General features: G+C 38.8%; 1 protein-coding gene across 2 annotated transcripts in view; it reads right to left on the reverse strand.

Annotated features, from left to right (window-relative positions):
• Window positions 1–17157, reverse strand: part of BARD1 (BRCA1 associated RING domain 1) — a gene marked incomplete at both ends in the record, with an annotated part of 62007 nt that overhangs the window by 20952 nt on the left and 23898 nt on the right. The window contains 2 exons of one of the 2 annotated variants that reach the window (XM_081096359.1): window positions 10775–10947; window positions 12537–12617. The exons of the other annotated variant lie outside the window; for it this stretch is intronic. Of the exons in view, the coding sequence (XP_080952485.1) occupies window positions 10775–10947; window positions 12537–12617 (254 nt within the window). The remainder of the gene's footprint in view (window positions 1–10774; window positions 10948–12536; window positions 12618–17157) is intronic. 2 annotated transcript variants of the gene reach the window in all.

Consider the following 17157-nt stretch of genomic DNA (forward strand, 5'->3'; position numbering starts at 1 on the left):
GGTAAACACTGATAGATTTGTATTTTCAGAGTCCCCTTTGTGCCCAGGTTCAGGTATGTGTAACCTGTCTCTGGCAACAGTCTTCTTCCGACGAGGTATACTACTGTCAATTGCACTTCAGCTTTCTGATTTACAACAAAGTGACACACATCTCTGTCCTGAAATTTGGGTCTTCACAAATTCTCATACAGTTAGAGCAGACAATCTCAGCTCATTTCAAAAGCAGCTGATCTCATCACTACACTTGATACTTCTCAATTGCATTTCCTAAATCATTATGCCCACATGTCACCTTTCTCTTCACAGTCACACTCTATAAGTCTGACAATCAAAAAATAGAAATCAGAGTTCAAAAACCAACATTCCAGGTCTTAAATCACCAAGTGCAAAACTGAATAAAAAACAAAAAAAGTCACAGTATATACCATCAAAAAAAATCACTGCACACATAAAGACTTTTTAACAAAGACAAATGTAGAATTTATACTTCAAAGAAATAAAATGCAAGAGCCCAATCACGTGCACTGTAATGCATAATAGCTGTAGCATACTTACTTTACATGATACAAACCAAGTCCACAGTAACAACATGAAAAAAATGTTAATGAAAGTACTTCCCAAAGTACCTGACCATCAGCTAATGAGGGCTTTAACTCAAAAACTAGCAAATAAAACAGTGGTCTCATAAGATGCTTTTACTGTCTGAAGAACTGCTTCATTAATGACTAGCAGGAGTCTAATTTATGTTTACAGTCCTTTACACAAAACTTACTATTTCATCTGGTCTTTAAAACACTGTGGTTACTCTACTTAGATTGTGATTGGTTTCTACTTATACATAATTCACTAGCCCTTTAGCCCTTCTGTATTATCAGTGAACTAGAGAATGGCATATTACAAATGCTAGTTTGAGAAATAACTGGTTAAACCTCAGCCCTGTATAATGGGAGATGGAGCCTATTAAATCCTCATGCTTCTGTGATGTTGTGATCACTGTAACTTGGAGTCAGACACAAGATTTTAAATGAAAACTTCATAAACCACTGCAAGAGAAGGTAGAACATATGTAAAATTTCTCTTTTTTATTATAGGGGCACAAAAAAGTCTTAAAACCTTTTTCCTCCATGTTGATATATTTGAATGAGCTAACACTTTGCTTACAGATTTTGAGTGAAAAATCATATTAAAATGTTCATAATTAAATTTATTCTTTTTTAAAAAATAGGTAACACAAGGAGGAAAAATCACATGTCACACACAGGGACTACCAATGTGATTGTTTTTTAATTGAAGACAGTGATAAATCTGTTATTCTCCATTACTACACAGGGAAGATTTTTTTTTTTTAGATCTGCCACAAAGCCATGGACTCAGACTAAACATTAATAATTTCATTAGAATGAGTTACTAAGGGACCTTACAGAGTGAATTTTTTCAAAATGTTCTTAAATATATTTTCTATTTTCTGATATACTTTAACCTAAAGCCTAACATGTAAACTAGGTATTTTGGAGAGATACATAAGACTTAGAAAATATTGTCCTTGCCTGTAATCTTAGAAGAGATATATTCATTCAACAAATAAGTATAAAACTGACAAAGTATAAACCAAAGCACAAGTAATGAGGTGAAATATGAAATGCATTCCAAAGAAGGTAAAGAACACACATTAGCAAATAAAATGGCCTTAAACCCAGGACTAGAAACTGGAATTTGGTGGATGAATGTGAAGGGCGTGTGGAGGGAATAAGCACCATGACTGCTGAAATGAATGGAATTAATGGAAGAAAGCCTTCCATCAAGGCTGAAGAGTCTAATCACTGCACGCTCATGCGTAGGAGCCAAATATGATATGGAAAATTGATGAAATAATCAGGCATGAAGCAATGGGCATTAGAGACAAAGACAGTATGTAGCTGTGAAAATGGAAAGGCACAAGCGTCTACTAGTTAAGCTCTTTGGGCCAATGTAACACCAGTATAATGAAGGCTGTGCTCAGAATGTGGAAAAACATCAGCATCTCCACTGTTGATTTTACACGTAGTGCATGACAGTCTATTAACACCTGTCACATGCACCACTTCTGACAGTTCAGTTCTCTTAATGCCCTTTCAGAGGAAGCCTCTCGGAATTCAGTGAATTCCAAATGGTTACACAGATAATATGCTTTATCTATACTAAACCCTAAAAATTGTACTTTTCTGGTTATTGAAACATTACAGGATCACTAACCAAGAAGATACCGTTTTGATTCTGATTTTTTCCTGTTCCTTCACAACATAGCACATTGGCAAATTTTACCAGTTTTTTTCCTCTAATGTGTTCTTGCTCTATTCCTTTAGCTCAGTGGTTCTCAACCTTCTGGCCCTTTAAATACAGTTCCTCATGTTGTGACCCAACCATAAAATTATTTTCGTTGCTACTTCATAACTGTAATGTTGCTACTGTTATGAATCATAATGTAAATATCTGATATGCAGGATGGTCATAGGCGGCCCCTGTGAAAGGGCCGTTCGACTGCCAAACGGGTCATGACCCACAGGTTAAGAACTGCTGCTTTAGCTGTTATCATAATTTTGAACATATATTTCATATAAAACTCTTAGTGATTGAAGATTTTAAACTTAAAGTCTTCGCAGAAATCTAAGTGTTCCTAAGTTATTGCTTTTTGCCATCGAAAGCTACTAAGAAATATTGGAAGATCATTGCTACTGATATGTTAATAGATTCGATGTAAAAACTGCTGTATATATGAATATACATACACATAACATATATATACCAGAACTAGCAATAATCATTTAATTATTATTTACTTAATATACTCAGAATGAGCACATGTATATAAACGTGGGGGTTATAAATATCATTTGGTCATCAGCTTGGCAAATATTCATTCAACAAGGAACTCTAAGAACTCTTTCAGTCACTAAAGAACCAATGAGCTTCTGTCCTCACAGAGTTCGGTGGGACAAAGCAGAGAGAAGCAAATCAGAAGGACTTAAAACTGGTAAAACTTCCTAGATGTAAAAGGAGACGGAAAAGAAGGGGATAGTGAAGTAGAATACCAGTATTCCAGGAGAGAGGAAAGTGTGTGCAAAGGCATTGGAGAGAGCTAGTACGGCAAATTAGAACAACAAAAAAAGAAAGAGAAGAGCAAGAAGACAGAAAAAGAATAGGGATAAAGAGAGCAAGACACACAGAGAGAGACAGAGAGACAGATAGACAGAGATAGAGAGAACGCACATGGGAAAGGTGTGCTCTGGAAATGTAAGCTGTGGCCAGATTAGTAAGAACAAAAGGGTGGTATTAGAGTTGGACTTTATCCTAAGGACAGGAAGAAACCCTGAATAGCCAGCTCTCTTAATGGTTTTAAACAGATGGGATGGCATCAGTAGAGTATGGAAGATAGAGCTGGGGTCACAGAATCAGATGGCCTGAATTTACATGCCAGCTCTGCCACTCAATAGTTGTGTGACTTTAGAAGAGTTACTTAACCTATTGTGCCTGTTTCCTCATCTGTAAAGTGGGAACAATAATACAACCTACCACTTTATAGGATTGTCCAAATGAATCCATACACCAAAAGCACACAACAGTGCCTACCAGATAGTAAAAGCTTAATAATTGCTAGCTATTAACATTATTAGATTTGCCTTTTTGGAAGACAGATACAGAACGAAGACAGGACCCTTATCTTCATTTTCCCCAACTTTATAATGCACTTCATGTGTGTTTTGTAATGATAATTTGGAGGTTTACCAAGGAAAAGTAGAGAAGCCTGTTTTCTTAATAACATGAAGTAATATAGGAATAGATATTCATTTTCCTGTACAAATCTAGAGACACACAGTATGCACTAGATTACCCTGAAAATACTTTTATTTACTAGTATTTCTTTTTCATCAGTCGTAGTGATCAAAAAGAAATCGTCTGAATCGTTTGATCACTACGACTGATGAAAAAGAAATACTTATCAAATGGTTAAACCACAATGTTTAAAGGTTCACCCCAAAAGTGGTGTTCAGAACATAGTATAGTCCTGTAATGTCCTTTCCCCTCAAGAGTGATATATTAGGCACCTGCCTACAACTGTACCCGCAACGAGCTACACCACTATTAAAAGTGGGGAGGGAGAGATGGACACATTTAAACTTGCACTTGGTACACACAAGTCACTCAATCATAAACACACATAAGCAAAAAGGCATTTTTACTGACGCTAAACCTATCACAACTGACAGGATAGTCCATGAATAAAATCGTTATGAAAAACCATGAAATTGCAAGCACACAGGTGTTAATTTTTCAAGTCACTTGGCTTGCTATGAAACAGGGAAAAGCATAGAAATTCACAACAGCAACATGTTGCTGTTTTTTTAAGCTATAAAACATAAATGTCCTGTTGTAGAAAATTAATTTTTAAAAACTTCGGTAGGGCAATCGAAAGAAGCAATGGTCCATATAATATTTTCTAATTAAGAATTCTACACCCTCCCAAAGAAAACTCTGCTAATGGCAGGTCAAGTTCCAAATCCTAAACTACATTTCTATAAAAAAGAAAAAAAGCATCTGATATTCTCCATGCACTCAGAATGGTTCTAATGTGCCTGACAAGCTCTTGTCTGAGGCTCCCACCAGGGACACAGTATAAAGAAGGCAGTGGGGAGGAAGGACCATCAGGGAAGTTCTGAACAGTTACCCACAGAAATATTCTCAGGCAACAAAGAAGTACAGAAGATATGAACCTTTTTGTCATTATCTGAGGTCAAAATAGAATTCATTTTCCCTCTTGAAAAATGGACTCTTATTTTAGCTCACCAGAGGTAAATCTGTCATGAAAACAGAAGTTCAGAGTTAAAGAAATTAAAACTAAATTCAAATGCAAGATGCACTTAAAAAAAAACCAAAGTTTGCACAGCAAAAGTTCAAAGCACATAATAAAGTATTCTAAGTAAAATGGAACTTTAAAAAAATCAGTAAGGTTTTAGAATATTAAAATTAAATCAAAGCAAAAGATAAAGTCTCAAGTAGATATATGGCCTTCTAGTGTGTGTGTGTGTGTGTGTGTGTGTGTGTGTGTGTGTGTGTATTTCCTCCATAATCATAATAATTTAAGGCCCAAAAACCTTGCAGTAGGAAAATTCATTGTTGAAGATCATAGCCTCTATGGGGAAAAATAGGGTTGGTGAACCTATGAAAGTCTCAGATCTTTCAATTAAATCATGAAGATGGCAAATAAATTGTCGGTATTTTAAATTAACACTGTATATGGTTAATTCCTAGGTATCATGCCTTGCCTTATAAGGTTTCAAGATATCCCTCCACTGGTATTCAATAAGATGCTTTCCGATTCACTTGGCTTTGAGGTAATGTTCCATTCTTCCTTTCCCTCGGCCTGGCCTTCCATAATCATTCAATGCTTAACTATATTACTGAATTGTTGACTCTCCCCACTTCCTGGGCCACAAAAAGGCTCTCAATAATCTTTACATTTTATAAATTACTACTGAGAAGCTAGTTCTTGAGTCTTCCTCCAATATTTAAAGTCATGTGGTTTTAGGATCATTCATGCAATTTAACAACAAAACATTAACAGATACAGAACTTTCTAACACGGGCCCTTTAGCCCTTTCTCTCTTCTGAACACATTGAAGAAAAACTCTAAGACTGGAGTTTGTCTTGGTGTTCTTTACTCACCCAAGGCTAAGCTACAAAAATCTTTACTCCTCTCTATAAGTTTGCTTTATCCCCAATTAAAATAATTCAAATAAAATTCTACAGTAACAGAAAAGGTGTAAAGTCAATCAAAATATACCCAATGTTGAGTAAGAAGAATGAATCTACAGCTGGTGTGAGGACATAGGTCTTTTATCAAACATGCTCTCACAGGAAATCCATCAACCATCACTTCCTTGTGTCTATAGAGCAGTGGGAATCAATGGACATGATGCTGGCCCAGGGGCCTACTTTAGATCATAGGGCCCTGAAATATGTAGAATTGAAGTTCTTTTAAGCATTCAATACACAGAAACTATCACAGCATTTGCCTAAAAAATATATACAGGAAGGCTTGAAGCTTTATGGGTTTGAATCCTCATATACCTGTGGGAAATAGACTAGGGACACTGCTTCCTCACAGACCCTGTCTCACTGCTGTGCCCTCTGCTTAAACATCAGTGAAAGGAAGTTCCTGGGCATCCTCCTGAAAAACACAGCCTCAGGTTAAACTGAAAAATGGGTAAATTTTGTTTTTATAGTCTACAGGGACCATTTAAGAAAAAATTTAATAGAATAACAAAAAATACACCTGGTCTTTAGTATCTGTGGTCTACTATTAATACATTAGCAGTTCACAATGATAATAACTACTAGTAACAAAATTGGAGCACTCCCCAAATATTATATAACTAGAGGCCCGGTGCACGAAATTTGTGCGGGGGGGGGGGGGGCGGCGATGCAGGTGCAGGTGCAGGGGATGTCCTTCAGCCCAGCCTGCACTCTCTCCAATCTGGGACACCTCGAGGGATGTCCACCTGCCTGTTTACCACAGTTCTACCACCTTAGCAAAGGTGCTGCCGATAGAAACTTGGTTTTAGATATTCTCTTCACATTTACAGTGAAACTGGGAGAAGAAAAAGACAAATCCTATTTTGATCTCATCTGACCCTTTATAAGACAGGACAAAATATATCATCTTTTTATGCATTCACACACCTACTAATTCACTCCAAATACATGTGGGTACAGACTACGTTAGGCAATTGGCAGGGCCTGGGACAGCAGGCATGATACCTCGGACAGAGACTGTACAAACTAATCTAGGGTGCATATATAAAAGCGTAATATGCAACAGCGGAATGACAGGTTGCTATGACATCACTGACCACCAGGGGGCAGATGCTCAACAAAGAAGCTGCCTCCAGCCTCCAGGCCCTGATCACTTGATCAGGGCCTACTGCCCAACCTCTTGGTCCCTCCCCACTGGCCAGCAGGCTCCGATCGCCCGATGGGGAATGAAGAACGGGAGGGAGGTGGGTGGCGACGGACACGGGCAGCACAAGGCCAAGGTGGGTACAAGCGAGTGGGCCCTTATCGCCCCGCAGGTCGCCCTACACACACAGGGTGACTGGCGGTGGGGGGCGGGGCCGATGAGCAGGCAGGAACAGCCAACCTCTTGGTCCCTACCTGCAGCTGGCAGGCTCCGACTGCCTGATGTGGAACGAAGAACTAGAGGTGGGTGGCAGTGGAGAGGGGCGGTGGGGGGCGGGGCTGGCTGCTGGCAGCCAGGGAAGATTGGCCCTGATCACAGGCTAGGCCTAAGGACCCTACCTGTTCACGAATTTCGTGCGCCGGGCCTCTAGTAAGAATATACTATGAAGCAAAGATACTATTACTACGTTCTATGACTGGAAGGAAACACCACATACAGACAAAGGAATCAAGAGGCACGCAAAAGGAAATGCTTACTGAGATGAGGAATTAGCCACCAAAAATGGGCAAAGGGAAAGTCTATTTAAAGGCTGGAAGACAAAACAGTTTAGCACATTTTAAGGAAATAAAGTTTTAAAAGGTCACTGCAAAAAAATGTGTGAAGGAGGAAGTGTAGAAAGACAAGGCTGAAGGGGTAAATAGTGTCAGACTGTCCAGGGACTTAGAAACCATGTTTTGAAGTTTGACTTTTATTTTAAAAACATTAAGAGGAGCCAGTGAAGTGTTTTAAGCAAATAAGTAATTTGGCCAAACTTTTATTTTTGGAAAGCTCTTGGGCTGTAAAACAAAAAGTAATCTGAAAAGAAAAAGACCAGAAAATAGTGAAGCCAAATAGGTGAACAACAACTACTATGAAATAAAAACCAAAAGAAGAAAATACTTAAGTGTGATAACTAACAGTCTGGAACAGAAGGAACAATAAATTTAGAAACAGCTACCGCACTACTAAACCCTAGACTAAATCAACCTCTGCATTTGCCCTATAATTAATTGTCTTACTACCCTTTATCCAACATCATTCCCAACCTCGCATACCAAATAAACCCTCCTTCCCACTATCCTAACTGTATCAACCAACTGTCCAACATAGTGGCCATTTGGCACAAATGGCTATTTAAATTAATTAAAATAAAATTCATGTTAAAAGTTAGTTCCACAGTAGCAATAGCCACATTTCAAATGTTCAATAGCAACAGATGGCTAGTGGCTACTGAGTACCCTGCCCAGCTATAGAGCATTTCCTCACTGCAAAACAGTCTATTGACAGTGCTGCGCTTTAGATATACCTAAGTCTGCCACTTTACCAGGTAAATGTCTACCTGAGAAGGCACCTGTGAAGACAGATTCACTCACTGTCTCATGCCCACACCTTGTCTACACTAATAAAAGAGAAAAATGGTAATTGGCGTACGGCGATACCATTTTCATTGGCTAATCAGGGCTATATGCAAATTAACTGCCAACTAAGATTGGAAGTTAACTGCCAACAAGATGGCGGCTAATTTGCATATGTAGGCACAATGCAGGGAGGCGAAAGGGAAAGCAGGAAGAAGCCCCCTGCCACTGACAGTGATCTGAAACCCAGGGGGGAGCTAAGAGCTGGGGGCCCCCCAGCCATGATCGGAGAATCAGGCGCCTTTGCCGCCCTGGCCAGTGATAGCAGGAAGTAGGGGTGGAGCCAGCGATGGGAGCTGGGCAAGGTCGAAGCTGGCAGTCTCAGGAGCTAGGGGTCCCTTGCCTGGGCCTAAAGCGAAGCCCACGATCGTGGCGCCCCCCGCTGCCACTGCAGGTCCCCGCTGCCCGGGCCGGACGCCTAGGCCAGAGGCGTTAGGCCTGGGCAGGGGCGGAGCCTGCAACCATGGGGAGCTGGGGGTCCCCTGCCCAGGCCTGACACCTCTGCCGGAGGCCTCAGGCCTGGTCAAGGGGCCGATCCGGTGATTGGTGATCGGAGGGTGATGAGGGTCAACTCCTCTGGCTGAGGCATCAGGCCTGGGTAGGGGGCGGGGCCGGGGATTGGGGGGATATGATGGTCCCCTTGTCCAGGCCTGATGCCTGCCTTGGTCAGAGGCGTCAGGCTTGGGCGGGGGGTGGAGCAAGCAATCAGAGATGGGGGTCCCCTGCCCAGGCATGATTCCTGGGCCAGAGGCCTCAGGCCTGGGCGGGGGCCAGAACCAGTGATCAGGGGGAGATGGGGGTCCCCTGTCCAAGCCTGACACCTCTGGCGGAGGCGTCAGGCCTGGGCAAGGGGCCGATCAGGCGATCGGAGGGTGATGGGGGTCAACGCCTGAGGGCTCCCAGTATGTGAGAGGGGGCAGGCTGGGCTGAGGGACACTCTCCCCCCGCAACACACACACCCAGTGCACGAATTTCATGCACTGGGCCCCTAGTATATTAATAAGCTTCACAGTGCAGAGAAGACTCGTGGTGTATGAGCCACAAGACAGGCTCTGTGTTTGGGCTCATTAATCCTCACTATGCTCTGAAGAAACAGAAAAGTAACAGGCATTACCCATATTTTATAGGTGAGAACACACGGCACAGAAATTAACCTGCCTAAGGCTATAAAGTCAATAATGGAGTCACAAACAGAACCTGGATTCCCTAACGCCCTGACCAGTACCCCATTCATTAAAGTAGTCATGGCTGATTTAAGAAGCCAAGGATAGAAACTATTCTATTTCACCTGACCCAAGCAACCATTTGCTTCATCAAATGGCTTGTTACATCCACAGGAGGGTCATACCTGTTAGGTCCATATCTCATATCTATAGATGGACCTAACGTAAAGTGTGTGTGTATGTGTGTGTGTAAAGCAAAAAAAAAAAATATAAGAAAGAATATTCATCCCCTGAGATTGCCGCAAGTATTTTATCACATCTGATGGGAAAGAATATTAGACACACTTACTGAAACTAAAAGCTCCAAGGTACTCTTGTATTAGTAATCTGTGTCATTTGGTTACCTATAAAAATTATCACCTATTAGCTCTGCATTTTGTAATTCTTATTTGCCTCTGTAACCTGAGTAAGTCTGACCTTTGTGTGTTCCTCCCAGACCTACAGAAGCAATGGGGACACAGAGAGATAATTCTTGCATTTCCATTTCAACTACCTTATTAACTGAAAAGAGTAAAATAATATGTATGGAGACATGAACCAAGTTATAGATTAAAGATATAAAATCCACACACAGCATTTGCTGGACAGTCTTTACAATGACAATTCTAAATGTAGCGGCCAGCGCTCATTAAGGCATCCCTGACCTGATCCTGCAAAACAATTTACCCAGAGCTTCATCTGAATGATATGGAAAATCTAAGAAATAGTATGACAGCCCTTGCCTAACATCTGAATTCTTACATTTTAGCTGTTGTTATATTCAATATGCAGGGGCAAAAAAAAAACACAACAGGAAAGGAATAGAATATTTAAAACAATTTGAAAATATTGGTAAGCATATAGTTATTCCTATGCTTCTAATTCTTTTCCTAATAATAAGTATTAATCAATCCAAAGAATATAAACACCAACTGAATTTGTACAGGAAGTCACAGCTTCCAAAATAAACTGGACTGAATTAAAAGAGCATATCTCCCTCAAATATGTCTCACAAAGGAAAAGGGCATGAATGATGATTTGAAATCCAGAATTCAATGGTCACATCTAACTCTAACTGTGAAAGAGAAGAGAGCCATCAACTGGATTAAAAAGACTGCTTCATGATAGACCTTGATTTAGGAATACAAGTCAATGAAAAAAAGTCTGCATATTGAACTACTTACACAGCATTCCTGGAAGCTCCATGGGACAGTAACAGCTCGACTATATCCACGTGCCCATTCTTAGCCGCATCGTGGAGTGGTGAGTCGTTCTGATACCCAGGGGTGTTCACCAAAGCTTTGTGCTGGAGTAACAATTCCACTACCTGCAGGTGCCCATGACTACAGGCTTCATGCTGATTTTGAAAAAAGAAAAGGAGTGAGAAGAGTGATGAGGAAGAGCAATACCATAAGAAAACCACACTTTAGAAAAGTAAATATGAACCTCAGTCAGCAAACTGATTCTTACCTAAACACTTATACAACAGGCCATAATTTGTTGACAGAGTAAAAGCCACTATTCATAATCTTTGTGATAAGATACATGGTGATCAAGATCTGTGCAATTCATGAAAGAAGATGTTTTTCATGAGTCTGAGGTCAAGTGCTCTTATTTTAAAAGAAAATGTAGCTTGAAACCGATTATAGCTCCTAAAAAATTATTCTACAATAAGAAATTTAAAACAAGAAAAAAAACTTAGAAAGTATTTAACAACCAAATCATGCATAACATTTGAAATTCTCCAAGGCTGAATAGAATTCATTAAATCAGATGCTTAGCCATAAGCTAAGCGGTGTACCCACACACATATATATAACCACCCAATAAAGTGAATGAGTATAAGATAAGCTTCTTTTATTTGCTGAAGCTACAAATGACTGTACATCTAGCATCAATGATAACAGAAATGACATGGAGTAGTTGCTCAAAAAGAGCTTACTAAATGAATGACATAACTGGTAACAATGGAATGTTCAAAGGTATCTCACATGCAAATCTTTCCTTATGTCTCATGAACTGCTAACAATGCCATTCTGTTGTAATCTAATAAATTTCTGGCATAGTGTGCTATTCAGTTCATAATAATTAGTACATACTAAACATCTGTAGGTTTATTTCTAGGATAAAGGAATCCAAATGAAGCATCAGGTCCTCTAAATCACTCACCAAGTTTTACTACAAACCCACAGAGTGCAAAAACAAGCACTTTGATCCTGACTAAACCTTCCTACCTTAAATTTGGCAAAGAGAAGCCATTATAACATTCTAATCTAATAAGAATTTCCCAATTTTTGTGAATCTCCAGTTCCCAAGATAAGGCCATCCACCTCATCTGTTGACACAGCTATGGGTATAGTCAAATCACATACTTACTGTCCTAATATAATTAACCCAGATAGCACTTGTTCCATGTATTTGTGCCATTCTTTTCTGAGACTACTCTTCACACTATATTTTAATGGTAGTTAGCAGAGAGTTTAAAAATGATAATGAAGCAAAGTTTTACTGCCTCTGAATATTTAGAATTGGGTAGGATATATACATGAGGCCGAAGTAGATCCTCAGTAAGAATCACTGTTAGTGATACCTTCCTAAAGCACCCATTTCCTCTGGCCTCTCTCTGCTCCACAAAATGCTTCCAATTGCATGCAAAGCTGCAGAATGGAACCTGATGTTGGCTCTCCACACATTTGCTGCTAAGTTCAGCAACATGGTGTAACTGGTCTCTTAAATCTAAAGGTAGCTCATTTGGTGCCTATCACAATTGAAGAGCTAGTGTCAAATAATCATTTTCTCTTACTTGTTGAAAATATGTCTTCTGATTTAAAAAGGGTGTATATATGGCAAAGAATGATATAGAAACAACTACATAACTATAAACTATTAATAACTAGGAAATATAAACAGAATGGGAATAAAAAAACAAAACAAATAGAAAACTACCAATGGTGTCCAGCCAGCATGGTCTTTAACGTTTGGGTCGCTTCCGTTTTGCAAGAGGTATGCAACAGAAGGTATGTCGCCCTGGTATAAGACAAAGAAAACAAAAAGAAATTAAAAATCATGAAGGAAAAAAATAAGATATTGAGTTTTTTTTTTTTTTTTAAAGATTCTGCACCTTTAAAGAGAAAATGAAACAAATATCTCCCTTATGCATATTGCTCATAAGTTAATAAAGAATAAGGTTTGTATGTATGAGCTATTCTGAGGTACCAAGTCCTGGAATTTATATGGTACATACATCCTTAAATACAGAGTACAAAATCTCTGCTATAAGCAACTCATACTGAAATTCATTTCAAAATACCAAATAAAGGACACTAGCCACAGATCATTTATCTGATCATAATAAAGGTTTTAAAGTCATTTCATTTGTGAAAAACATTCTTGTGAGCACTTATAAAAATGTTTCCTGAGTATTGTTTAAAACAAAATTAAAGCCAGAAAGACTGCTCAGTAAAACCAATGGTAAGACTGCCAAAAACTGTCTTACGGGCAGTCACTCTATCCTTAATACATTAACTTAGCTTATATTCACCTTATTTGCTCAAAGATATTTTTCTAGGCAGAAGCAAGGCTTATTTTTTCCAAAAATAACTAACAGAGCTTTCTCTGAAAACTAAATTTAAAAATTACATTTGACAAGTTACTTATGACACTGTTGTTTTGTGAAGCTCATCTTTAGGGAGAACCAATCTGTCTCCTCCCACTCCCAGTCCCTATACTCTTCAGAAATAACTTTTCAGCCTCTATAGGTTGATAACATAGAAGTCATTAAGACCCCTTAATACAGTAACATTTGCTTTTATTTCATTGTTTTGGGCCACCATTCAAATGTAGCATATCTTAAGATGGCAACTTACTGAGTTTTCTGAAAAGCAAATCTGCATGCAACATATATATTTTTATGTTCCTAAATTAGCAAAACGACCTTAAATATTCAACGCACCTAAAAAATAAGCATGCTATGTGTTTCAAATCAAATGCTCCAGTTCATATAAAAACCATTTTTCCATAGTTCCTGAGGGGTATACACTCTATATCTCTAATGCAAGGCAGCATGTATTTAGCAAATGTTGCTCTATATTCAAGTCAGTTCCAAATGAGTTCAGGAAAATATGACAAAATACAAATACGAATTTTCTAAAATAATTTGGGGCAGATGAACTACCACAACCACACCCATTCCCAACCTTCAACATGAAAGTAAACACAAGAAGTAGACGAAAGACTTTCTCAAAAATTTCCTCATTCTAACTCTGCATGGTAATCACAAAACCATATTCACCTAAAGAAGCCCGTAAAATAACATAAGCACAAGTGTGGAATGGAGGAGTCACATGGGAATAGTCATGTAGAAATGGAGTGACAATTTAGAGACTAAAGTCAGAATCTCATGTAAGGCTGTTGGACAGTGGTGTTTTTCTTTCATGTCACCTCTTCATATCATCAAAGACGTCTTCTGTTACAATTGCACCCCTAGACTTCCCTCAACTGTATAGCTGATTTACAAACTGCTTATTTTTGTTCCTTTATTTTCTTTTTTCCATCACCATTTATTCCTCTATACCCTCTTTCAACCTCCGCCCACTCCTCACCCCCACAATCACCACTGTTGGCAAATTGCCTGCTTTTAATACCCAACCTGCTTTCTCTCCCCAACTACTTAAAAGTCTGTCATATTTTCATCCTTCTCCTTTATGTAAATTTAATGTAATGCACATAAATAAAATTATGATAATTAGATAGGATCCACAGTAACTGGGTAAGCTTGAACCAATATGAAGTTTCCAAGAAATAAATTAATTTCTGCTTCTGATTTCCTTAAATTGCTTTCTTCTGTAATAGAATATTTTCTTACTAATAAGCACTCACTTTTAGGCTCCTCACAACTTACAAAAATAATTGACTTTTTTTATTAACCACAGCAAGAAAAAAAAATCATCTGAGGAAAGTATTTACCAAGGCTTGTAAGAAATTTTAAATGGATTTGATATTTTTAAGTAATATCTTCAAAGCTGAAAATAAGGAAGCATGCATGCCACACTGAATTTTCTTATTGCTAACCTTTCATTCAAAGGACTCTTCACATATTCATGCATACTTCAGCAATATAAATTAACTTTCCAAAACAAACACACACACATACAAACAGAACTTCTTCCTTGATATACAGATTTACATTTCCAAGATACTGTTAATAAACATCTTTATAAAAATAGTATGGGACATTACAATTAAGTGCAATAATCACAAGTTACTCCAAATAGTTAAGCTTCCCACATATATGAACTGACCAAGTACCTAAAGTTTCTTTTAGCAACCAGATGTCGTTTATTTTTTAAAAAAATTAGCCATCTGGAACAGCGCTCTCAAAAATATTAAAGATTCTTGAGCCAGAGTTTACTATTTGAATAAAATAATTTCACAGATGATTCTGACAATCTAGTCATTGTGACATAAGTTACTGGTATTACAAAGGTGGTGGGTGACAGAGGGAAAATGAATATGGATTCCAAGGGATGTTCTGGAAATTAAAATCTTAAAATGTCACAGATGTCAGTGTGCTTTTGAGTCCTTTGCTACTTTCTCGAAAAGCCAGTAATAAGGATCGTGTAATAATGTGACTCTACACACAGTATAACATGAATTACAAAGTCAAAGCCTGAAGGAGGCTTCTCACCAGGGATTTTCTCTCTTCCCAAGAAATCCTCATCACCTTTTTTATGTTAAGCACATCATGCCTTATAAGTTGCCTTCAAAATAGTACCTATTATGTTTGTATGACAAATATATCATATGACATGCCAACTTCAAGCCATTCTTATATTTCACAATCTATTCACTGCTGTGGCATGAATTATGAGTAATCATTACCATTTTAAAGATCGGTACTAGAGAACTTTGGGGAGGTTTTTCCCAGCACCTCCAGCAAAGCTGACATAATAGAGTAACAAATCAAAATCTTTTCTATTTCTAGAAAAAAGTCAAATACTCAGATGTTTTTTTCATTAACTTAGAAGAATAAACAACATAACTGTTTATCTTATAATATCAGTAATAGGAAGAAAGACATATAAGCTAAGGGTATGGCCAAAACTGCTGTTTTAGAGAAGTTAGGAAAAGTCTCTCTGAAGAGGTGGCATTTGAGCAGAAGCCTGAAGAAGGGATCGCACAGGGCTATGTAGGCATGGAAGACTTTAGATTTTGTTTTAAGTGGGCCAGGGAATTATTGGTAGGGGAGTAGAGAAATGACAAGTTCTGACTTAGGTCAGATTACTATGGCTGTCATATAGAGAACTGAATGCAGAAAAGCAGAGCAAAAAATGAGACACTACTTCATAGTGTGGTTGGAATACTGACCCCCCCCAAAAAAACTGTCTGTGTCCTAATCACCAGAACTTGTATGTTACCTTACATGACAAAAGGGACTTTGTAATGTAATTAGGGTACAGATCTAGATGTGAGAGATTACCCTGCACTCTCAGGGTGGCCCTGGGGTGTAGCCATGTGAGCCTCTACAGCAGTGGTTCTCAACCTTCCTAATGCCGCAACCCTTTAATACAGTTCCTCATGTTGTGCTGACCCCCAATTTCATTGTTACAAATTGAACATAATTAAAGCATAGTGATTAATCACAAAAATACGTAATTATATATGTGTTTTCCGATGGTCTTAGGCGGCCCCTGTGAAAGGGTCGTCTGACCCCCAAAGGGGTTGCGACCCACAGGTTGAGAACCGCTGCTCTACAGGAAGGGAGCCTTCCTGGCCAGGTCAGAAAGATGATGCAAGGACTCCACCCTCTGTTGCACAGCCAGCAAGAAAACGGGATCTCAGTCTGACAACCACAAGAAACATGCAGTTCCTTGAAACAACCCAAGTAATCAAGGAAATGGGTTCTCTCTTGGAGCCTCCAGAAAGTAACCTAGCTGACATGCTGATTTTAGTCTGGTGACAGCCACACCAGACTTCTGACCTAAGAAAATAAATCTGCCTTGTTTTTAGTCACTAAAATTGTAGGAATTTGCAGTGACAGCAACAGGGCACTAACACAAGTGGAAGGGCAACAAGAAAAGACAAGTAGCTTCCACTAGGGTGGTAGCTATGAAAAGGTTATGGTCAACAGAGATGCCCAGAGGAAGGTCTGGAGCAGGATATTAAAGAATTTTGTTAATAATGTTACCAGATTCAGAGATCATTCTGTAAAGCCATCACTGCAGCAAGGAAAGCTAGCCAGCTGAGAACATTCAAACTACCAGGGGTCCTCTGCCCTCAGTGCATACACCAAGAAGAAGGCATCACACGACCACAACTCCTCTAACCTGAGGGGCAATGGAAACATGGGAAATGCAAGTCTACCAAGACACTTTATGGAAAAATAACAAGTACGACGACGACAACTAAAATCCATCTCTTGACAACATAAAACTTGGTACTTCCCCTTATTTCCTCTGGCTGTCTGAAAGGTCATCAAATCTATATTCATTATTCAGCCTTTTCCTCTTTTCTGTGCCTTGTTCATTTTATAGTTTTAACTTTGGAGCCCCCTCTAATCCTTTTCTCA

This window comes from Myotis nattereri, assembly GCF_964212035.1.
Source record: "Myotis nattereri genome assembly, chromosome: 7".
In the NCBI taxonomy this organism is placed as follows: Eukaryota; Metazoa; Chordata; class Mammalia; order Chiroptera; family Vespertilionidae; genus Myotis; species Myotis nattereri.